The 16,443-nt window shown below is 48.6% G+C and overlaps 2 protein-coding genes across 2 annotated transcripts; one reads left to right on the top strand and one right to left on the bottom strand.

The window, feature by feature from the left end:
• Nucleotides 1-6,664: 6,664 nt before the first annotated feature.
• Nucleotides 6,665-11,895, top strand: GNB3 (G protein subunit beta 3). The gene is made up of 9 exons (XM_062594708.1): nucleotides 6,665-6,721; nucleotides 7,319-7,357; nucleotides 7,527-7,633; nucleotides 7,758-7,821; nucleotides 7,943-8,105; nucleotides 8,207-8,273; nucleotides 9,331-9,532; nucleotides 10,715-10,931; nucleotides 11,789-11,895. The coding sequence occupies exons 1-9, from the start codon at nucleotides 6,665-6,667 to the stop codon at nucleotides 11,893-11,895; spliced, it is 1,023 nt and encodes a 340-aa protein (XP_062450692.1).
• A 1,842-nt stretch (nucleotides 11,896-13,737) lies between these two features.
• On the bottom strand, nucleotides 13,738-16,114 carry CDCA3 (cell division cycle associated 3). The gene is made up of 4 exons (XM_062594765.1): nucleotides 15,995-16,114; nucleotides 15,748-15,871; nucleotides 14,268-14,389; nucleotides 13,738-13,878 (listed from the first exon to the last, which is right to left on the bottom strand). The coding sequence occupies exons 1-4, from the start codon at nucleotides 16,112-16,114 to the stop codon at nucleotides 13,738-13,740; spliced, it is 507 nt and encodes a 168-aa protein (XP_062450749.1).
• Nucleotides 16,115-16,443: the final 329 nt, after the last annotated feature.

Below are 16,443 nucleotides of genomic sequence, written 5' to 3'. Positions count from 1 at the left end.
TCTTGGCAGGAGTTTTGAGTTTGTGCTCCAGGAGGGAGATACACACAATGGTTGCTGATGGAAATTTAATTAACAAATGATGGAAGGAGATTGAGCCCTCAGTAAAGGAAAACAAACAGAGTGTTTGCCCAGATGCCAGCTACAGCCAGTAAGGGAGAGCAAATGCAAAAGCCAGCTCTGCCAGGAGTAACCCATGGAAAGGGTAGGAAGTGCCTTCAAGAAAAGCATTCTTTTCTCCTTGAAGCAAGCCCTCTTTTTTTTTTTTTTTTTTTTTTTTTTTTTTTTTCCCATGCATTGAATATCCCCTGGAAACAGAAGAGTTTTGTTTATCATTTTTCAGGCTGATGTACAGACAATCTGCTGTCACTGCCCAGGGAATTAGTGTCCAGAGATGGGATTATATTGTAGCCAAACAAGAATTGAATAGGATGGATAGGGAATATAAAAATGAGCAGTGACCCTATTCCTGGGAAGAATTAGAGCCAGAGACCAACCTGTGGTTGTGAAACATATAGGCTTAGATGAGAGTTGTGCATGAAGACCACAACTACAGTGGGAAAGGGAAGACAGTTGAACAGCCAGGGCCCATGGCGTGAGAGGCGGCTGGATGTTCTCCTTGCTGTCAGCCCAAGGCCCCTGCCCAGTGTAAAATAACGTTTTTAGCCCTATCCTCATGAGTGCTGGAGGAGCAGGACTGAAGCAGGGACTTCTTTCTCCATTATAAAGCATGGCCCTTTCTTTAACGTGGGGAAATCTGCACCAGCAGTCCTTCTTGCCTCCATCCTCCTGAGGATCACAGCCTGGAGCTGAAAGAAGTAACTTCAATGAGCACACGCCAGGTTCCCTGCCCCTGGCAGGAGGTCCCGCCGAGTCCTAGCACTCTTATGTCCTTGCCTGAGGACTGACATAGGGGTGCTGGGTGGATCCTATTTGGTGAGGACATGTTGGGCGGGAGTGAGGAGCTGGTGTCTGCAGCTCTGGCTTGCGCTGCCTAGAGGTGGATTGGGTGATTAGACTGATGGCCTCCTGACGTCAGATGAGATCCGTTAAAAGGTATTTATCTCGAGCTTGGGCCAAAGCTGCAGGAGAGATTAACAGAGATTGAGGCCAAGATAATCCCATCGCAGCATCCCTCCGAAGTGGCTGCCAAAAGGCCTGCTGCTGAAAGCCTTTGCCACTCCAGCCCCTTCGCCCAGTTCTATTTTCCCCAAGCAATACTCAGTTTGCCAGCCAGAGACAATGTGACGCTGTCTCTGCCCTGCCATGGATTCTGCCTTAGCAGGGCCACAATAGGTGGCACTGTCCCTTCTTTCCGTGCCATCTGGGATGTATGTAGTACACTGTCCCTGGAGAAAGGCATTTCTGTGGATTGTGAGGTACAGCAAGCTGTGCCCCAGAGGTTTATATCTTCACCAGTTCTGGTTAATCTTCACTTTATTAGTTTGTTGCTAATATAAACAGAGGGAGTCAAATCTATCTGTGGTAGTTTCTTTCCCTTCAGGAGCAGCATGTTACTCTCTCTTTTTACCCCTCCCCATCCACCTGCTTTGCATTACGTCCCAATCCGATTTCCCCAAGTCTCTGGTGTCTGATTTAATTTGCCTGACGCTGCTCCTAGAATCAGCCCTCCCCTAACCCCTCCCATCCATAGCTGTCCAGCTCCCCATGGGGAGATTAATCCTGGAAGAGGCTGAGGAGCAGAGAGGGAGCAAAGAACTCCCAGAGTGGACAGGCAGGACTGACTGGACACTGCAAAGGGACAACCTGCTCCCCTGGCCAGCCAGGAAGCCATTCTCCTCAGGGGACGCTGACTGCAAGGGACCCATCCAGGAGGGGGGACTGTAGCCCACCTCACTCTCCAAATCCTGGTAAGGATGCTGCCTTGGTGTTATCCCTCTGCTCATCTTACTGTACCTGGTGCTTGGGGCCCTTGGTTTTGTGGTGTGACCCTGTGGGAGTATGACAGTCTCTGTACAAGGGCTGATGCCATATGTAGGCATTTGAAAATATGAAAAGGAAGATCATAATGGGGAAGGTGTTGGCATTCGCACTGAGAATTCTTTCAGATAATGAGGGTGTTTTTGCACAGAGATGGGGATACTTATTCTCCCCTTGGTAGGTAAATTGCACCAGTTTCCAGCCTGGAAGAGGAGGGCAACACCTTCCCTGAGGGACCTGGGGCTCGTGCCCAACAGACAGCTCTGCATTCTTGATGCGCTCTGCACACTTCTTTGTAGCTGGTTGCTTTTCTGGAGGAAGAAGCCCACAGAAAGCAAGGAATAGAGCAGGGTAATTTTACCCTGGCCTTTGATCTCTGTTGCAGGAGAGGGGGATCATCTCTGTATCCGGCTCTACAAGGAGCTCAGGGTCGTCAGGGTGAGCATGCAAGGCCAGCCAAGGGGATTACACAGGGACCAAGGGATGCTGCCTGTTAATACTCTGTCCTCCCTCCTGCACCTTTACCTTTTCTATTTACAGCACTCTCTCAGCTGGGCAACTCAAAGAGACAGCTCCCTCCCCAGCCTGGGGGAAGGTATCCAGAGGCTAGAAAATGAGGGGATCTGACTCCCCTTTTTTCCCACCCATCATTCACACCTCATTCCCAGAGAGAAGTGACTAGGTAGAGAGAACAGTCACCTGGGATGCCGGAGAGGTCTCTATCCTGATGTGGTGCAAGGGACATGGACACTTCCCTGGAAAATCATGCAGTGGCAGTAAAAGGCAGAGCAGAAAGATGACAGACCCATCAGCTTCACACTAAGTTAAAGGCACTTGGTCTGCAATGAGAAGACACCCAAAGGCTCAGGATTCATCTGGCTGCTGATAGGCAGGAGAGTTACAGCAGGAGCAACCAGCAAGTTTGTCATGGGTGAAAGGCAGGAGGGAAAAAGGCTCAGTGGAGTTGTCGGGTCAGATAATAGAAAAAGAGGAAAACAGGCTTCAAAAGCTGAGAACTGAGAACTGGATGTGTACAGTCAAGGCAGAGCTCATAAGACAAGCTGATGTGAATCAACTAAGTCAAGACTTTGAGTTTATCAGGCTCCCAAATGATGTATGTGGCTCTGTAGGAAGCACAGGTCTGCACACAAGTACTAGTGCCAAGGTCAACCTGTCAGTAGCTCTTTGCAGTGCCAGGGTGGTGGTGGGTTTTTGTTTCTTCAAAGGTGCCTACTGGTTTGGTTTCCTTTACTACTAAGCGTCTACCTGAGCAAGCCATTATTTCCTGAAAGCACCAGGCATGCAGCTTAGAAATTCTTCCTCTTAAAGGGGGGCTGGGCAGCTATTATGAGCACCCCTGAACTGATCTGTGGATCTTCAAGAAATGTTCTCTGGTCACTTGCTGCCTGGGCAAGAACTTGCCTTGGCCAGACTCGAAGCTCTACTCCCTTTCTCCTGTTCTTCACCAATTCAGTTGTTCCACTTCCTGCCCCAAATTTACATGGTGAGCTGCCCTTTTGCACACCTGCTGTGGTCCTCCTAGAAGGCAGTTGCATTCCAGTGGGGACTAGGTGACTCATGCTCGACAAATTGCATTGGGATGTGATGAGTGGAGGCAATAGGCGAAGTCAGAGCTATTATTATCACTCATCTGCAGCTTCTTGTTCTTCTGAGGCTGAGAACAATTCCCAATTTCATTTAGCTTGTTCCCTCAATGGGATTTAAAGGTCTGGACAGAGCCCTGAACCTGAGCCATACCTTTGCTATATTTAGTTCTTTTTATCTGTCCTCGACATTGTGCCCCTACCTTTGAGCTTCCTGCTGGCTCTCCAAGCACCTCATCTGGTTGTGCAACTTAACAGAACACGTGCCTGTGAACTGGGTCTCCCATGATAATGTCAGACTTGAAAAAGAAATAGCCATGGAAAGAGAGTGGTGAAAAAAACAGGAGATATGTAGTGGAGACCGGGGACCTCACAGGAAATGAGTGACACTTATGCAGCCTGCTTCAAAGAGGGCAGAAACTGCAGAATAGAAAGAAGGAAGAATACGACTCCCATCTCTGTGCAGGGCTGGACAATGGAATTAGAAGACTATGAAGTCAGTTTAAGGTGGATGGGAAGACGATGAACTCAGATGGCCAAAGGTCTGGAGAGTGACAGCCTAGAAAGCCGAGATCCAGTGTGCTTCCAGCTGGAAAAAGGTTTAGAGAAGGATTGCTATGGGGAGGCCAGGCTTTCAGGGCTTGGAAATCAAGCAGAAGAAGCTGGAAGGAGTGTAAATCAAAAGACATGGCCCAAGAAGGAAATATGTTCAGTGTTGAGGGTTGTGGAGCTGTGATGGTGGGGAGGCAGGACCAGCAATGGGGAAAACTGAAAAAGGAAAAGTCTTTGACCAGAATGATAGAGCTTGGTCTCCACAGGATGAGAGAAGGTAAATGTTTGCTACCTAGTGTGCTGGGAGGCATGATCAGAGCTGGACACAGTCTCCAGATCTTGACTGTACACCAAAGCTGAGGGGCAAGTACCACAAAGATAAGGTGGTTGTGCAACCTGCTACTGAAAGCTGCAAAGCCCCGCCAAGATCCCTCACCCCTGTCAATTAGCTGAGACTAGCATGCCCAACCCCCTCCCAAAGGAGAAGTGCATTCAGGTGGTCTTCCTGCCCAGCTTCACTCAGCCAGGTATAACTATATATCCGTGCTGGGAGAAACACCTCTTATGGTTGTTCTGTTACAAGGAGAGCAGAAAAAGTAGTGGAAGGGGGCCAGCTCAGGTACTGATCTTTTCCCATCCTTCAATGCAGTGGAGGTTGGCAGTCCTAGATCACTGCTGTGGCACATGCCTCCAAGCTCTGGCAGTGTAGCCATGGGCCCCCTCCTGCTCTCTCAGCCATGTGCTGGAGCAAGCAGACTGGGCCAAATGGCCACATCTAATGCCTGGGTAGGGAGCAGAAGAAAGGTAGCAATGATGTGGCTCCACGCAGCCTTGCAGTCACAATTGTACAAGCCTTTCTCTGTGGGGCATAGTCTGACGTAGCCTCTTTCAGGCATAAGCACAGGCCTTTCCACGAGATGCATCTCCCTGGCTTTCCTGCATTCAAATTGTGCCTCAGCAGTCATTGATCAAGCAAAAACTAATTTTGCCTGGAGGATCAAAGGAGAGCCACAGGGACATACAAGAGGAAAGGATTCTGGCGAGAAACTCAGAGAGCACCACTGGGGCCTTTATATGGGGCAAAAGAGCACACAAAGGTGGGACATGGGGAACCATCTGCATGTGCTTGGGGAGTGCCCCACTGGGAAAGAGCAGCCTGACACAGAAGGACCCAAAGCCCTATTAGCTGGAAGAAATGATGCTGTTAAACAAAAGGCCAGAGGTCAGAGGTTATGTGACCCGCAGGTTAGGTATTCTACAGATACTGGTGGAGCATTTCTTGGCATTGGTCCAAAGTGGTTCTTTTGATGGTGGTGCAACCAGGCTGATGGAAACACCTGAAGCACCTCTGGACACTCATACTTACCTGAGAGAAGGACTGAAGCAACAAAGATCAGATTTGTCTTTGTGAACGGGGCATGACAGAATCATTGGTGAAGTTTTAAGTACATCTAACAGCAAAGAAGGAGAGAACAAAACAGAGATGCTGTGTAATCCCATGGCTCGCCTGTACCTTGCAGTTCTGGTTCATTGTCTTCTCTGCAAAACAATATAACAACTGAAAAAGGCACAGAGAACAACAGAGATGTAACAGCTTACATGTGAGGAATGACTGAAAACCATCTCTGTAGTCTAGAAAAGAGGTGGTTCAAGAAGGATATGACAAAGACCTATAAAATCCTGAGTGACATTGAGTTGAATAGAAATCAATTACTTGCTGATTCTTACAGTTCAAGAACCAGAGGCCATCAAGTGAAGCTAGTGCCAGGCAAGTTCAGAAGCAATAGAAGCAGGTACTTCTTCACAGAGCATGCCATTAAGCTGTGGAACTTCACACTGTAGGGCACTGAGGATGCTAAAATTTGACACAGGCTCAAAAGGTGACTGGACAGTGGACTAGAGCATACAGTGCTACTGCCTCAAACTTAGGAAGTCAGTGAAAAGCTGGGCCAGCAAAGTAGGAGAAATATCATTATGTGCTTATTTTATTCTTAGATCCTTCCCTAGCTATCCACTTACTTTTTTTAGGGTGAGAAATCAGAAGAGAACTCTGAAAGAGCACTCAACAGTCCACAGATTGCCTTGATGGCCAAAGAGCTGGTGAACACTGTCCAGTAATGCTTTGCCTAAGACAAAAGACAGGAAATAAGCCCCACAGTCCTCCTGGAGCTGCAGGTGAACAGCTTGACCATGGAGGATCCAGGACTTCACAGGGATCTGGAGTAGGGAGGGTACAGATAAAGAGGTGAGGGGAGAAGTGCAGAGCCTCCATAAGAGGTTCTGGAGGTCTTAAGCTCCTAGTGTACATGTAAGTGGGATAGAGAAGCAAATGGACCTTTGGTCAGATCCATTAAGACCTTCTCAAATGCTAAAGGCTTTGACCAGATACAGCATGACGTTTCCAATCACGCAACCAATAAATGGCTGCCAAGTCCTTTTCAGAGACACCTACATTTTCATAACTGATCAAAGATATATTAGCATGCTTTCTACCTCACACTTCTCTCCTTTGATTTGTCTTTCCAGAATCAAGGTTCTGCAAGTGGAGGAGCCATCCCTAGATCAGAAATATGGGGGAAATTGAACAGATGAAACAAGAGGCTGAGCAGCTGAAGAAGCAGATTGCGGTAAGGCTGGGAACAGTCATGAAACTGCTGAGATAGCACCTGTCCCTTGTGGCCAAGTCCCCATCCCCTACTCGGCCTCAACCTGGAGCCACATTTTCTCCAAATACATCCTTGGGGCCCTCTGCAATTCTGCACAGCTCTTTAATTGATAATGGGGGTTCTCTTAGCAAGGACAGGGAGCAAAAAGAGGGGGAGAGGAAGTGAGAAAAGGGGAAACTCTAAATGGGTGAGAAGCAAGTGGCCACAGGCATCAGATCTGCACGGGACCACAGAACACAGTATATCCCTGGGCTCTCCTCTGTCTAGGAGATAGTCGGTGTTTTGCCAGGCCAGAGGATCCACAGAAAGGGCATAGCATGGGGAACTGGATGCAGATCACCTTTTGGCTCACCCTCCTGTTATTTGTCTGATGGACGTTGAGGAACCTTGGTCACAGATCAGGATCCCACTGGGCTGAGCAAATCTAAACACAGCAAAGCCATAGTCCCTACCTCTGACAATTCCCGCTTTAAATCAGGCTCTCAAGTATGCCGCTGAATTTCATTGCCCTCATCACACAGTGCTTTTCTGACTCAACCTCTCTCTTCTCTTTTCCAGGATGCCCGGAAAGCCTGTGCAGACACAACACTTGCTCAGGTAAGGGGCAGAACTGGCTGGCCAGGTGAGTATTTTTAAGTTAGCTAGCACTACTGCAAGGTGGTGTCTCTGCCAGGCTCAGGGGAGGAATTGGGAAGCAGAGTTGTGGAGAGTGGAAAAGCTCCTATTAGTCCAGGCTTAACTCCTTCTCTCTTCCCACTCTCCTCAGATTGTGTCTGGAGTGGAAGTGGTTGGCCGCATTCAGATGCGGACCCGAAGGACCCTGCGTGGGCACCTGGCCAAGATCTACGCCATGCACTGGTCCACAGACTCCAAGTGAGAGAGATACTGCTGATCTGCTGGGTACAGGGGTGGGGTGCAAGGCAGCACCCAGTCACAGAGGGCAAGAGGGCTCTGATGGGAAGAGAACTACTAATATAATGTTATGCCTCTCTCTCAGACTCCTGGTCAGTGCCTCACAAGATGGGAAATTGATTGTATGGGACACATACACTACCAACAAGGTAAGAGTCAGATGCGTGCAGCAAATGTGGATGCTGGAGTGAATGCCCTCAGAGGAAGTACCCTTGTTCTCTCCCATCTCCTCTGCTCCCAGAGTGCAGACCTGGTTTCTTGTCCTCCCAGGTTCATGCCATCCCTTTGCGTTCTTCCTGGGTCATGACCTGTGCCTATGCCCCCTCAGGCAATTTTGTGGCCTGTGGGGGCCTTGACAACATGTGCTCCATCTACAACCTCAAGACTCGTGAAGGCAACGTTAAAGTGAGCAGAGAGCTCTCAGCCCATACAGGTGTGTGTGCTGCCTACCTACAGCCTAGGTGCCTTCTGCTTCCAAGCTTCCTTCTTCTAGCCCTGTCCTGTTTCTCATAGTGGCTTGTTCCTGCTTCACAGGTTATCTCTCCTGCTGCCGATTTCTGGATGATAGCAATATTGTGACTAGCTCTGGAGACACCACATGGTGAGTGTTTTCTTCTGTATCTTCACAATACAGGTGGTCACAGGCACTGAAAATTCACATAGGTCTCCAGCTTTCAGCACTTCTGGAAAACCTTATCTCTAGGAATTATGTTATCACAGGAGCAGACACTGTACAATCCCTCTGGCTCTTGGAGGCACAACTCACACCAGCAAATGGAATTCTTTTGCTTTGCAGTTACCCACCTTTCCAATATCAAAGGATAAATTGCTTCTATGCAAAGTACACAGAGTACTTTAGGTACTTGAGTACCTTAGGAAGCCAAATTCCTAATTTCTCCCTCGGCAGAACAGATGCTTCTTTTCCCAGTTGAAGCCAAATCAAGATGCAGATCTACTAGTGAAGTAGCAAAGACAGTCTAGCCAGCTCTCATAAAGCACAGTATAATTTATTCCAGAAAAAAAAATAGTTATGTAGAACCTACATACAAGCTTAATTTCTGAAATCTTACCCACTACACAAAGGTCATCTATAAAGCCTGTGCATGAACCCTTGGTTCCTGGCTCTCCAGTAACCCTGTGCTGTGACTGAGCAAGTCTGAGTCTTTATCTTCCCCTTTCCCCCAACATCCACTTTGGCAGAAACTCTTAAGCAGGACAAGCCAGAATGTGGCATTTCCATTAGAGATCAAGGCTACATAGGGCTTATTTGCCTGCAGATAGTGTGGGATCCCAGGGAAAAATAGGCCATGCTCCAGCAGTGTGGGTACAGCAGTCCTTTTTCGGCTATTCACCTGCAAGTCTCTCTTACATGGTCTCAGTATCCCCTTTGACTGTCCCCATGAACACTGTCAAATCACAACCACCCCACTCCAGCCATAGTCTAAGTTAAGAATAACAATAGCTATGAAGATGTTTTGTTTTTAATATAGCCAAGTTCAGTGTTATTCTCACCTGTTTTCCCATTCTCATTCCCATGGCTTCCTCTTTTTTTTTTTTTTTTTTTTTTTTTTTTTGTTAATAAGTGGGGCAGCTCTTCAAACCAGCTATAGAGCTGATTTGCCTTGGCTGGCTCTGAAAACTTCTCTCCCCTCCCACAGTGCACTCTGGGACATTGAGACAGGGCAGCAGAAGACTGTCTTCCTGGGTCACACTGGAGACTGTATGAGTTTGGCTGTCTCCCCAGACTTTAAATTGTTCATCTCTGGAGCCTGCGATGCTACTGCCAAACTGTGGGATGTGCGGGAGGGCACCTGCCGTCAGACCTTCTCAGGACATGAGTCTGATATCAACGCCATCTGCGTATGTATGCTGTCCGCGTGGTTGTGATGACAAAGGAAATGGAGGTGAGACCAGCACAGAAATAGAGAGAGAACACCTTAGGGCACAGGTTGAAAAATGCTGTCACCATTATATGTGGGGAACCAAGATCTCAGGGTCCAGTCTGAAGTAGGGAAGATCTGAGTTCAGCTCTCAAATATCTGTGAGTCTGAGCCAGTTGCTGAAGTTCTGAGGTCTGTTCTTACAGGGCACTGGGGCAAAGTGTCTGGGCCTGACTGCCATTCTCAAAACACCGCTTGAACTCAGCCAGCACACCAGTCTGTGGAGCTCAACATGCTAAAATAAGCTTTGATGCAACTTTGCTCATAGCAGTTGTTGGGAACCACAGTTTAGGCATGCTGTAGGAACCCTGAAGCAAGGTAAGTGAGATGGCAGGAATACCTAACTTAGGTGAGGGTCTCAGTCAGCTTCAGACCATAGAAGTGATAACTTAGGATCATGGGGAGATCTTCTAAAGAAAAAATCTTCACATGAGGGAACACCCCAGGGGTGACAGGACAACTAAAGCGTGAGTTTAATTCCTTTCTGCTAACTAAATGAGTCTACTGGCTTCCTGCAATGTCTATTGCTTATAACAGCATTCACTGACTTCTCACTTGCCCCATTGCCATCCCGCCAGCCATGTGATTTTCTGCTACCCCTTGTCCTGAAGGAATCTTCTTCCCCTCAGGGACCAAGGAGGGGGGCAGAAAGCAGAGAAGGAGGAGGACACACAAAGAGCCAGCTTACAAGAAGTTTTGAGCATGAGGTTCAGACCACCCAGTGTGAGGAAGGCTCTCATAACTCTGAACCTTGCTAGACACCACCTGGGGGTAACTGGTAGACATCAAGCCCCAAAACTTTTGTGTGTGTGTGGGGAGGGGGAGGAACACACACACGCACACTACAATCCTTCTCCAAGCACAAGGGCATCTTGCAGAAGCTCTAGCCTAGGTCATTGGCTTTCTGGAGGTGGAAAGAGTTAACATAGTCTTCGGAAAAGCATGAGTCTCCCTCTCCAGCAGATTCTACTTTTAAGATCCAATGTCTTGTTCACTGGATTTTCCTAGCCCCATGGCTTTCTGGTGGTTAGCAGGGAGCAAGAGATATCAAGGAAATGTGTAAGTCACAGTCTGATTAAAATCTGGTATGTGTCCTCCTCAGTTCTTCCCTAATGGTGAAGCCATCTGCACCGGCTCAGATGATGCCACCTGCCGTCTCTTTGACCTCCGGGCAGACCAGGAGCTCATAGTGTACTCTCATGAGAGCATCATCTGTGGAATCACATCAGTTGCCTTCTCCCGCAGTGGGCGCCTCATGCTTGCGGGATATGATGACTTCAACTGCAACATCTGGGACTCTCTGAAAGCAGAGCGTGTGGGTAAGTGGCTCTTAGAGGTCCTTCTTATTCCCTGTAGGACATTCTATCCCTATCAAGGCAATAGAAAGGCTCTTATTTTTCCTCAATGGACACATGCTGTACTGACTGAAGCTCAACAATGCCTCCTCACACTTAAGGAATACACCAGAAGTTGTACAATTACCTTTTGAATAAAAGTATTTGCTTCAGTCAATGTTAAGGAGGGTAAGCCTTTAAGCAAGACTGTTTCAAAGGGGAAAAGAGCATCAATAGGCCTATTAGCTAAAACTGCTCATAGGCATAGTCTCACATTGTCTCTTAATTTCTGCTGTTTATCAGTTTCAGTTGCTCACAGTGCCACTTGGTGGCCAGGTACAGAGCCAAGCATGAAGCTGTGCTCCATTCAATATTTTTGGATGCTCAGTGACACTCATACAAGGAATACGCACAAGTATTGTTCTTTCAGATCACATAAAGCACCTAGCCTCTGAAAATTTCCATCATTGCACACCTTTTAAACTTCAACAGCATTGCTATTTCCTCATCTTATCAAGGATGATCTCCTTTCCTAGTCCTATCAGTGATATTGTTCCAGGATAAAATCAATTGCATGTTGCAGCAATTTCATCTGCATTGGGTATTCAAATGCCTTAACCTTCCCAAAACCATTGCTCTTCAGCCAGATCCCATAGATGATAGCTGTACAGTACGCACAAATGTTCTTCTGCATGTTTGTCCTTATTAACCCCATACTGATCTTCACATGGGGCATATGTACACAGGTTACAAGTCTGATCAACGTGCTCCATTTGGCCAACTTCTTTGCCTCTCCCAGGCTCTGTCTCTTTTACTGACCTCTCCTTTTCCCCTCCCATCAGGAATCCTCTCTGGCCATGACAATAGAGTGAGCTGTCTGGGGGTGACAGCAGACGGCATGGCTGTTGCCACAGGCTCCTGGGACAGCTTCCTCAAGATTTGGAACTGAGGATGACAGCAGAGAGGGAAAGAGCAGCAGAAGCATGGCCCAAGGCCTGAGCGCATGCAAACAGCATTGTCAACTGAACAAAACAAACTTCTGCTTATCACTCCCACTTGTCTCCATACACAGGTCACTTGTAGGAGTCTCCTAGAGTGAAAGGAAGATGAGAACTCTGAGGGTTGGGAGGTAGGGCTGAGGAGTAGGAGCACACACAGTGGCAGTTCTCTCCATCCTTAAACAGGCCCAGCAGTTTCTAGCCTCTTGCAGGCCTCAGGACTCCAGCCAAACACAACTGTTCATCATGTCTCAGGCCTTTACAGTACGATTCAGACACCCTACCTCTTCCTTCAAACATCTCTATACATGTTTGACACCCATCCCTCTGAGGGCTCCTTATCAACTCCTCTGTCCCAGATTAAGCCCTGTCCTCAATTTATCTATGTACAGCTCCTCCATATGGCTCTTCTGTGTACCTGCAAACATTCCCAGAGAGGCACTGGGTTTGATATTTTTATCATGAAACTTCTACCAAAAAGGTAGGGTAAATTGGGCTCATTTTCCATAGGGGAAGACTTAGCTCAAGTTTTGTCTATGCACAGATGGGGAAGAAATCTTCAGATCCCCCAGAAAAAACAGGGAATGTAACATTTATTATTATTTGTTGTTTGCTTCATGTTGTTCCTTCTCTTTTTGCCTCATCCTTGTGTTGTGTGGTGACCCCACCTAACCAGTAGTTCTCAGCCACTGTTTTCCACTCTGCTTTAGCACTTCATAGTCCAAGCAAATAAAGAAAGCTCACAAAAGTACCGCAGACTGTTCTTTCCTGTATTGCAAGAGTACAGCAGACGTAACTTTCCTCCTGTGAAGGCTGCACACTTCCCATTGCTTAAGGCATCTGCCTTAAGAAGGGAAACCACAAGCCCTGCTCTGCTTCTAAGTGGACAGGGAAGGGTCTCCCTCATCTATGTTTTGGCTGAAAACATCCCACTACCTCTTGTTCCAATAGGACACAGATTTGCTGCCCAAGAGTTTGGGCAGGGAGTCAAGTTTGTATCCTTGGGCCAGGAGCCAAGTTTATATCATTTGAAATCTGAGCTCAACTACAGACAACAGCCATTATGCAGGCATCATTCCAATAGTTGGCTTATAGCCATATCCTGGGATCTCAAGGCTTTACTACTGACCATTGATAAGCCACTGTATTTTGTCAGCCTTTAACAGAAGGTGAAGATACTACTGCCAACATACAACATTGCATCCCCCTATTTTGGATTTTGCTCTCATACCAGATCTTTGCCATGAGCTACAGTTCCCTGTGTACATTAGGCCCAGAGTCACAGTAGGTGCAGAAGAACTTAAAGTGATCTAGATAGTTCAGTTTCTTTTAGAGTGACTCCCCAGACTATTCTACAATATCTGAGTTGGAGTCTATGATTCAACGTCAGACCCTTCTTAGTACAGCTCTTCTGTGCAGTAACAGTATGGGGACAGAGCTGAGTGTTAGGGCTAATGAAAAATTAAGTTACTAAAGAAAACAATGCACAGGATGGTAGGAGTACCTTCCTTTCCCTTTCAGGACAAAGGTTTTTGCCCCATTTCCTCCCTTCTCCCCCACCCCCAGATAAGAACCACCATAGTGAATCATTACAGCTGACTTAAGCAGAATAGCCAAAGCCAGCACTGTTCACAAGACATGCGCTGCTAAGAGAGAGAATGTACCTCCTCCCCAGCAGGGAAAGATGAGAAAAGTGACCGTAAGTCTGGAGCTTCAGTCTATTGCAGGATTTCTCACACCTAAGAGGCTCAAAACATAGAAGAGAATTGTAGCAAGCTCCAGGGAAAGGAGATCTAATTCTCTGCAAAAGGACACTGCTGGTTCTCTTTGTTCAAGTCACTCCAGGTACAGCTCCCAGATTTAAGGCTCCTGCTCAGATCCACTGTCACTTCCTTCCTCTCCCCAAGGTTCTCTCCCAATGCATGCCTCTTACCCTAAAGAAGAAAAGCAACCAAGTTTAAAACCCAAGTTAACTGAGAGTTTGTTAGTTTTCAGTGGAAAATGTAACCTCTTTTTAGGCCATTCAGGTTTGGCTCTCCTATGACAATATCTGACAGAGTGATCGATTTCTTCTCAGAGCCTAAGAGAAGATGCACTCACATGAACAATACCATAAGGTAAAAAATACAAACACTGAACCAGATAGAGGGATCTAGGGACAAATACAAGACTGATCCACAGGAAAGGGCTTATAAAGTTTACTGGGTCTACAGACCTGAGAGACCCCAGCTTCCACATTTTGTAGGACTTCAGTTTGGAGTTGGATAATTCTTTCTTTCTAACCATCTTTCCCCACCCCCCAGTGCATCTCATTAAGCTTTACCTGACGAGGTACAAGAGCACTGGGGGAATTATCATCCTGTAGAATGCTGAGGGGAGAGCGCCCAGTTCCACCAGACGTTGCCATGATTTTGTTGCTGGTCTTGCGTCTTATGGGCTTGCTCCCTATAAAACAAAGGGGCAAGTCAGTACATCACTGCATGTCTAGAGATTGATGGATTTTAAGGGGAATCTTAAGTGCTGTCTTCATGATCTAGTCTACTCGCCTGCACAGACAATGTTACTCAAGGACTCTCAGGTAAACAATCAGGACAGTTTTCTGTAGCATGATCTACATAAAAAGACTCATCATCACTTACTTATAACATTGAGATGTACCTCCCATCCTCCCTCCTCAGGTCTTCCTCAAAGAGAAACAGCAGGGTCCCTTTGAATAGGTCTCCACAATTAAAAGCCTGCGTTATATTTTTGTACATAAACATACAAGCTCCTCTGTAATATTTACCTCATTTTGTCTATACATCAATTTTTTTCAATTCCTGGCAGAAACCAGTCAGATAAAAGACCCCAAAGGGACACCCAGGCAATCAGTTACAGCCCCTGAAGGAAAGGCTACCTGAGGCTGTGAGAAAACTGCTGAACTGGGAAGAGTGGATAAAGTTCCCATAAGAAAGTAAGCTTGGTGGATCTGGAGAAGGCATGCACAGGAGATAGCATTCAGAGTCCCAACCTATTTCTGTATCAAGGACTCAGTAGTTCTTAAGACCAAAGTCTTAGGTGGCTTAAGTCCCACATCAAGCACTGTACAGGCCAGTCCTCCAATTTATGGCAAGTATGCTCCCCAATGTTTAAACCCTGCTTATTAAAGGGGGCACTGAAAGCTGCATGGCTAACTTGTCCTTACGCAATAAGATCTAAGGGGGCTCTCTGTAAGGAGTAGCCTTATAGAGGCCCTAAGATGAGACCAGTTTCCTCCCTGCAGCTTTTGAACAAGGCTCCTCTGCAATTTCTCTTTGAGCCCTGCACACACAGGTGTCTCCAGTATTTCACTGAAGGTCTCTGCCTCCAGCCACTCCTGCAGGAAACCTCAAGGGCATTGCACTTACCCACAGAGAAAGGGGGCCCAGCAAGGCAAGCTGGCCTCACAGGAGGCTCACTGCCGGTGCTAGGAGAAGGTGGTTGGGCTCTTTCATCCCTCACTGCTGCAGTCACCTCCCGGCCAGCCTCGGCCATGGGGCTCTGCAGGGCAGGCTCCTCTGCAGCTGCCTCCTCGGGGCAGCAAGTCGCTCCTGACAGGGCCAGCTCCGGAGGTGCAGCTTCAGCTCCGAAGGCCTCGCTGAGCTGCTTCACCAGGCAGTCCACGCTGTCTGGGCAGGAGGGAAGAGGGCGGGATGAGCTGCCGCACCGGGCAGACAGTCCACCCTCACCAGCTGCTGCCAAGGTTCCCCGCTCCAGCGAAAAAGGGGGGTGGGCGTCCTCCGCGTTGGCGGCGGGCTGGGGCCTGGCGGGAGCGTCCAACTCACCATTCAGCCCGGCCTTCATAGGCGTGCGGAAAATGCCCGGCGTCGGCGAGCGAGGGTCTCGGTCCCGGCTAGTGCCTGCTGCCGGCTCCGTGGGGCTGGGCCTGCCCCCTGGGGAGCTCACCACCTGCGGAGACAGCAGGCGCTGGACGGCAAGCGGGCGGAGGCAGTCCCGAACCCCATCGGCAGGACGGGGCCCACCTGCCGGGGGGGGGGGGGGGAACCAGCACGGCCCGGGGAGCACCTGTACCTCAATAGGGGTCCGCAGGATACCAGCGCTGGGGGAGCGAGGGTCGCTGACGTGTGCCAGGTGTTTGTTAAAGACGGGGCCGGAGGCAGGAGTGGTGGGGCAGCTTTCGGAGGCCCCCATGACCGCAGGCGGCACGCCGCGACCCTGCCGCCTCAGCTAGGACCGCGCTCCAGCCCAAGCAGGCAGTAGCCACCACACAGGGCCGCAGCCGCGATTCAAATCTCCCGCGCTGCGGCCGGCCACGGCCCCATTGGCCTCCGCCCCGGAGGAGGGCCGCCGCGGCCCGCCCCCCGCGCCCGCCCGTTGGCCAGCTCCGATGCCAATCTCCCGAGGGCGTTTCTACAGCAACTGCTGTTACATCACCCCGCCTCGCGCGCCGCTCGCCATTCGCTAGGGAATTAAGCGTCCCCCAAGCTGATTGGGTGGTTCTGGAAGGCTTCTGAGGCCTG

This window comes from Rhea pennata, chromosome 1, assembly GCF_028389875.1.
Source record: "Rhea pennata isolate bPtePen1 chromosome 1, bPtePen1.pri, whole genome shotgun sequence".
Classification (NCBI taxonomy): domain Eukaryota; kingdom Metazoa; phylum Chordata; class Aves; order Rheiformes; family Rheidae; genus Rhea; species Rhea pennata.
The sequence above is the reverse complement of the archived record's forward strand: the minus strand, read 5'-3'. Positions and strand labels throughout refer to the sequence as shown.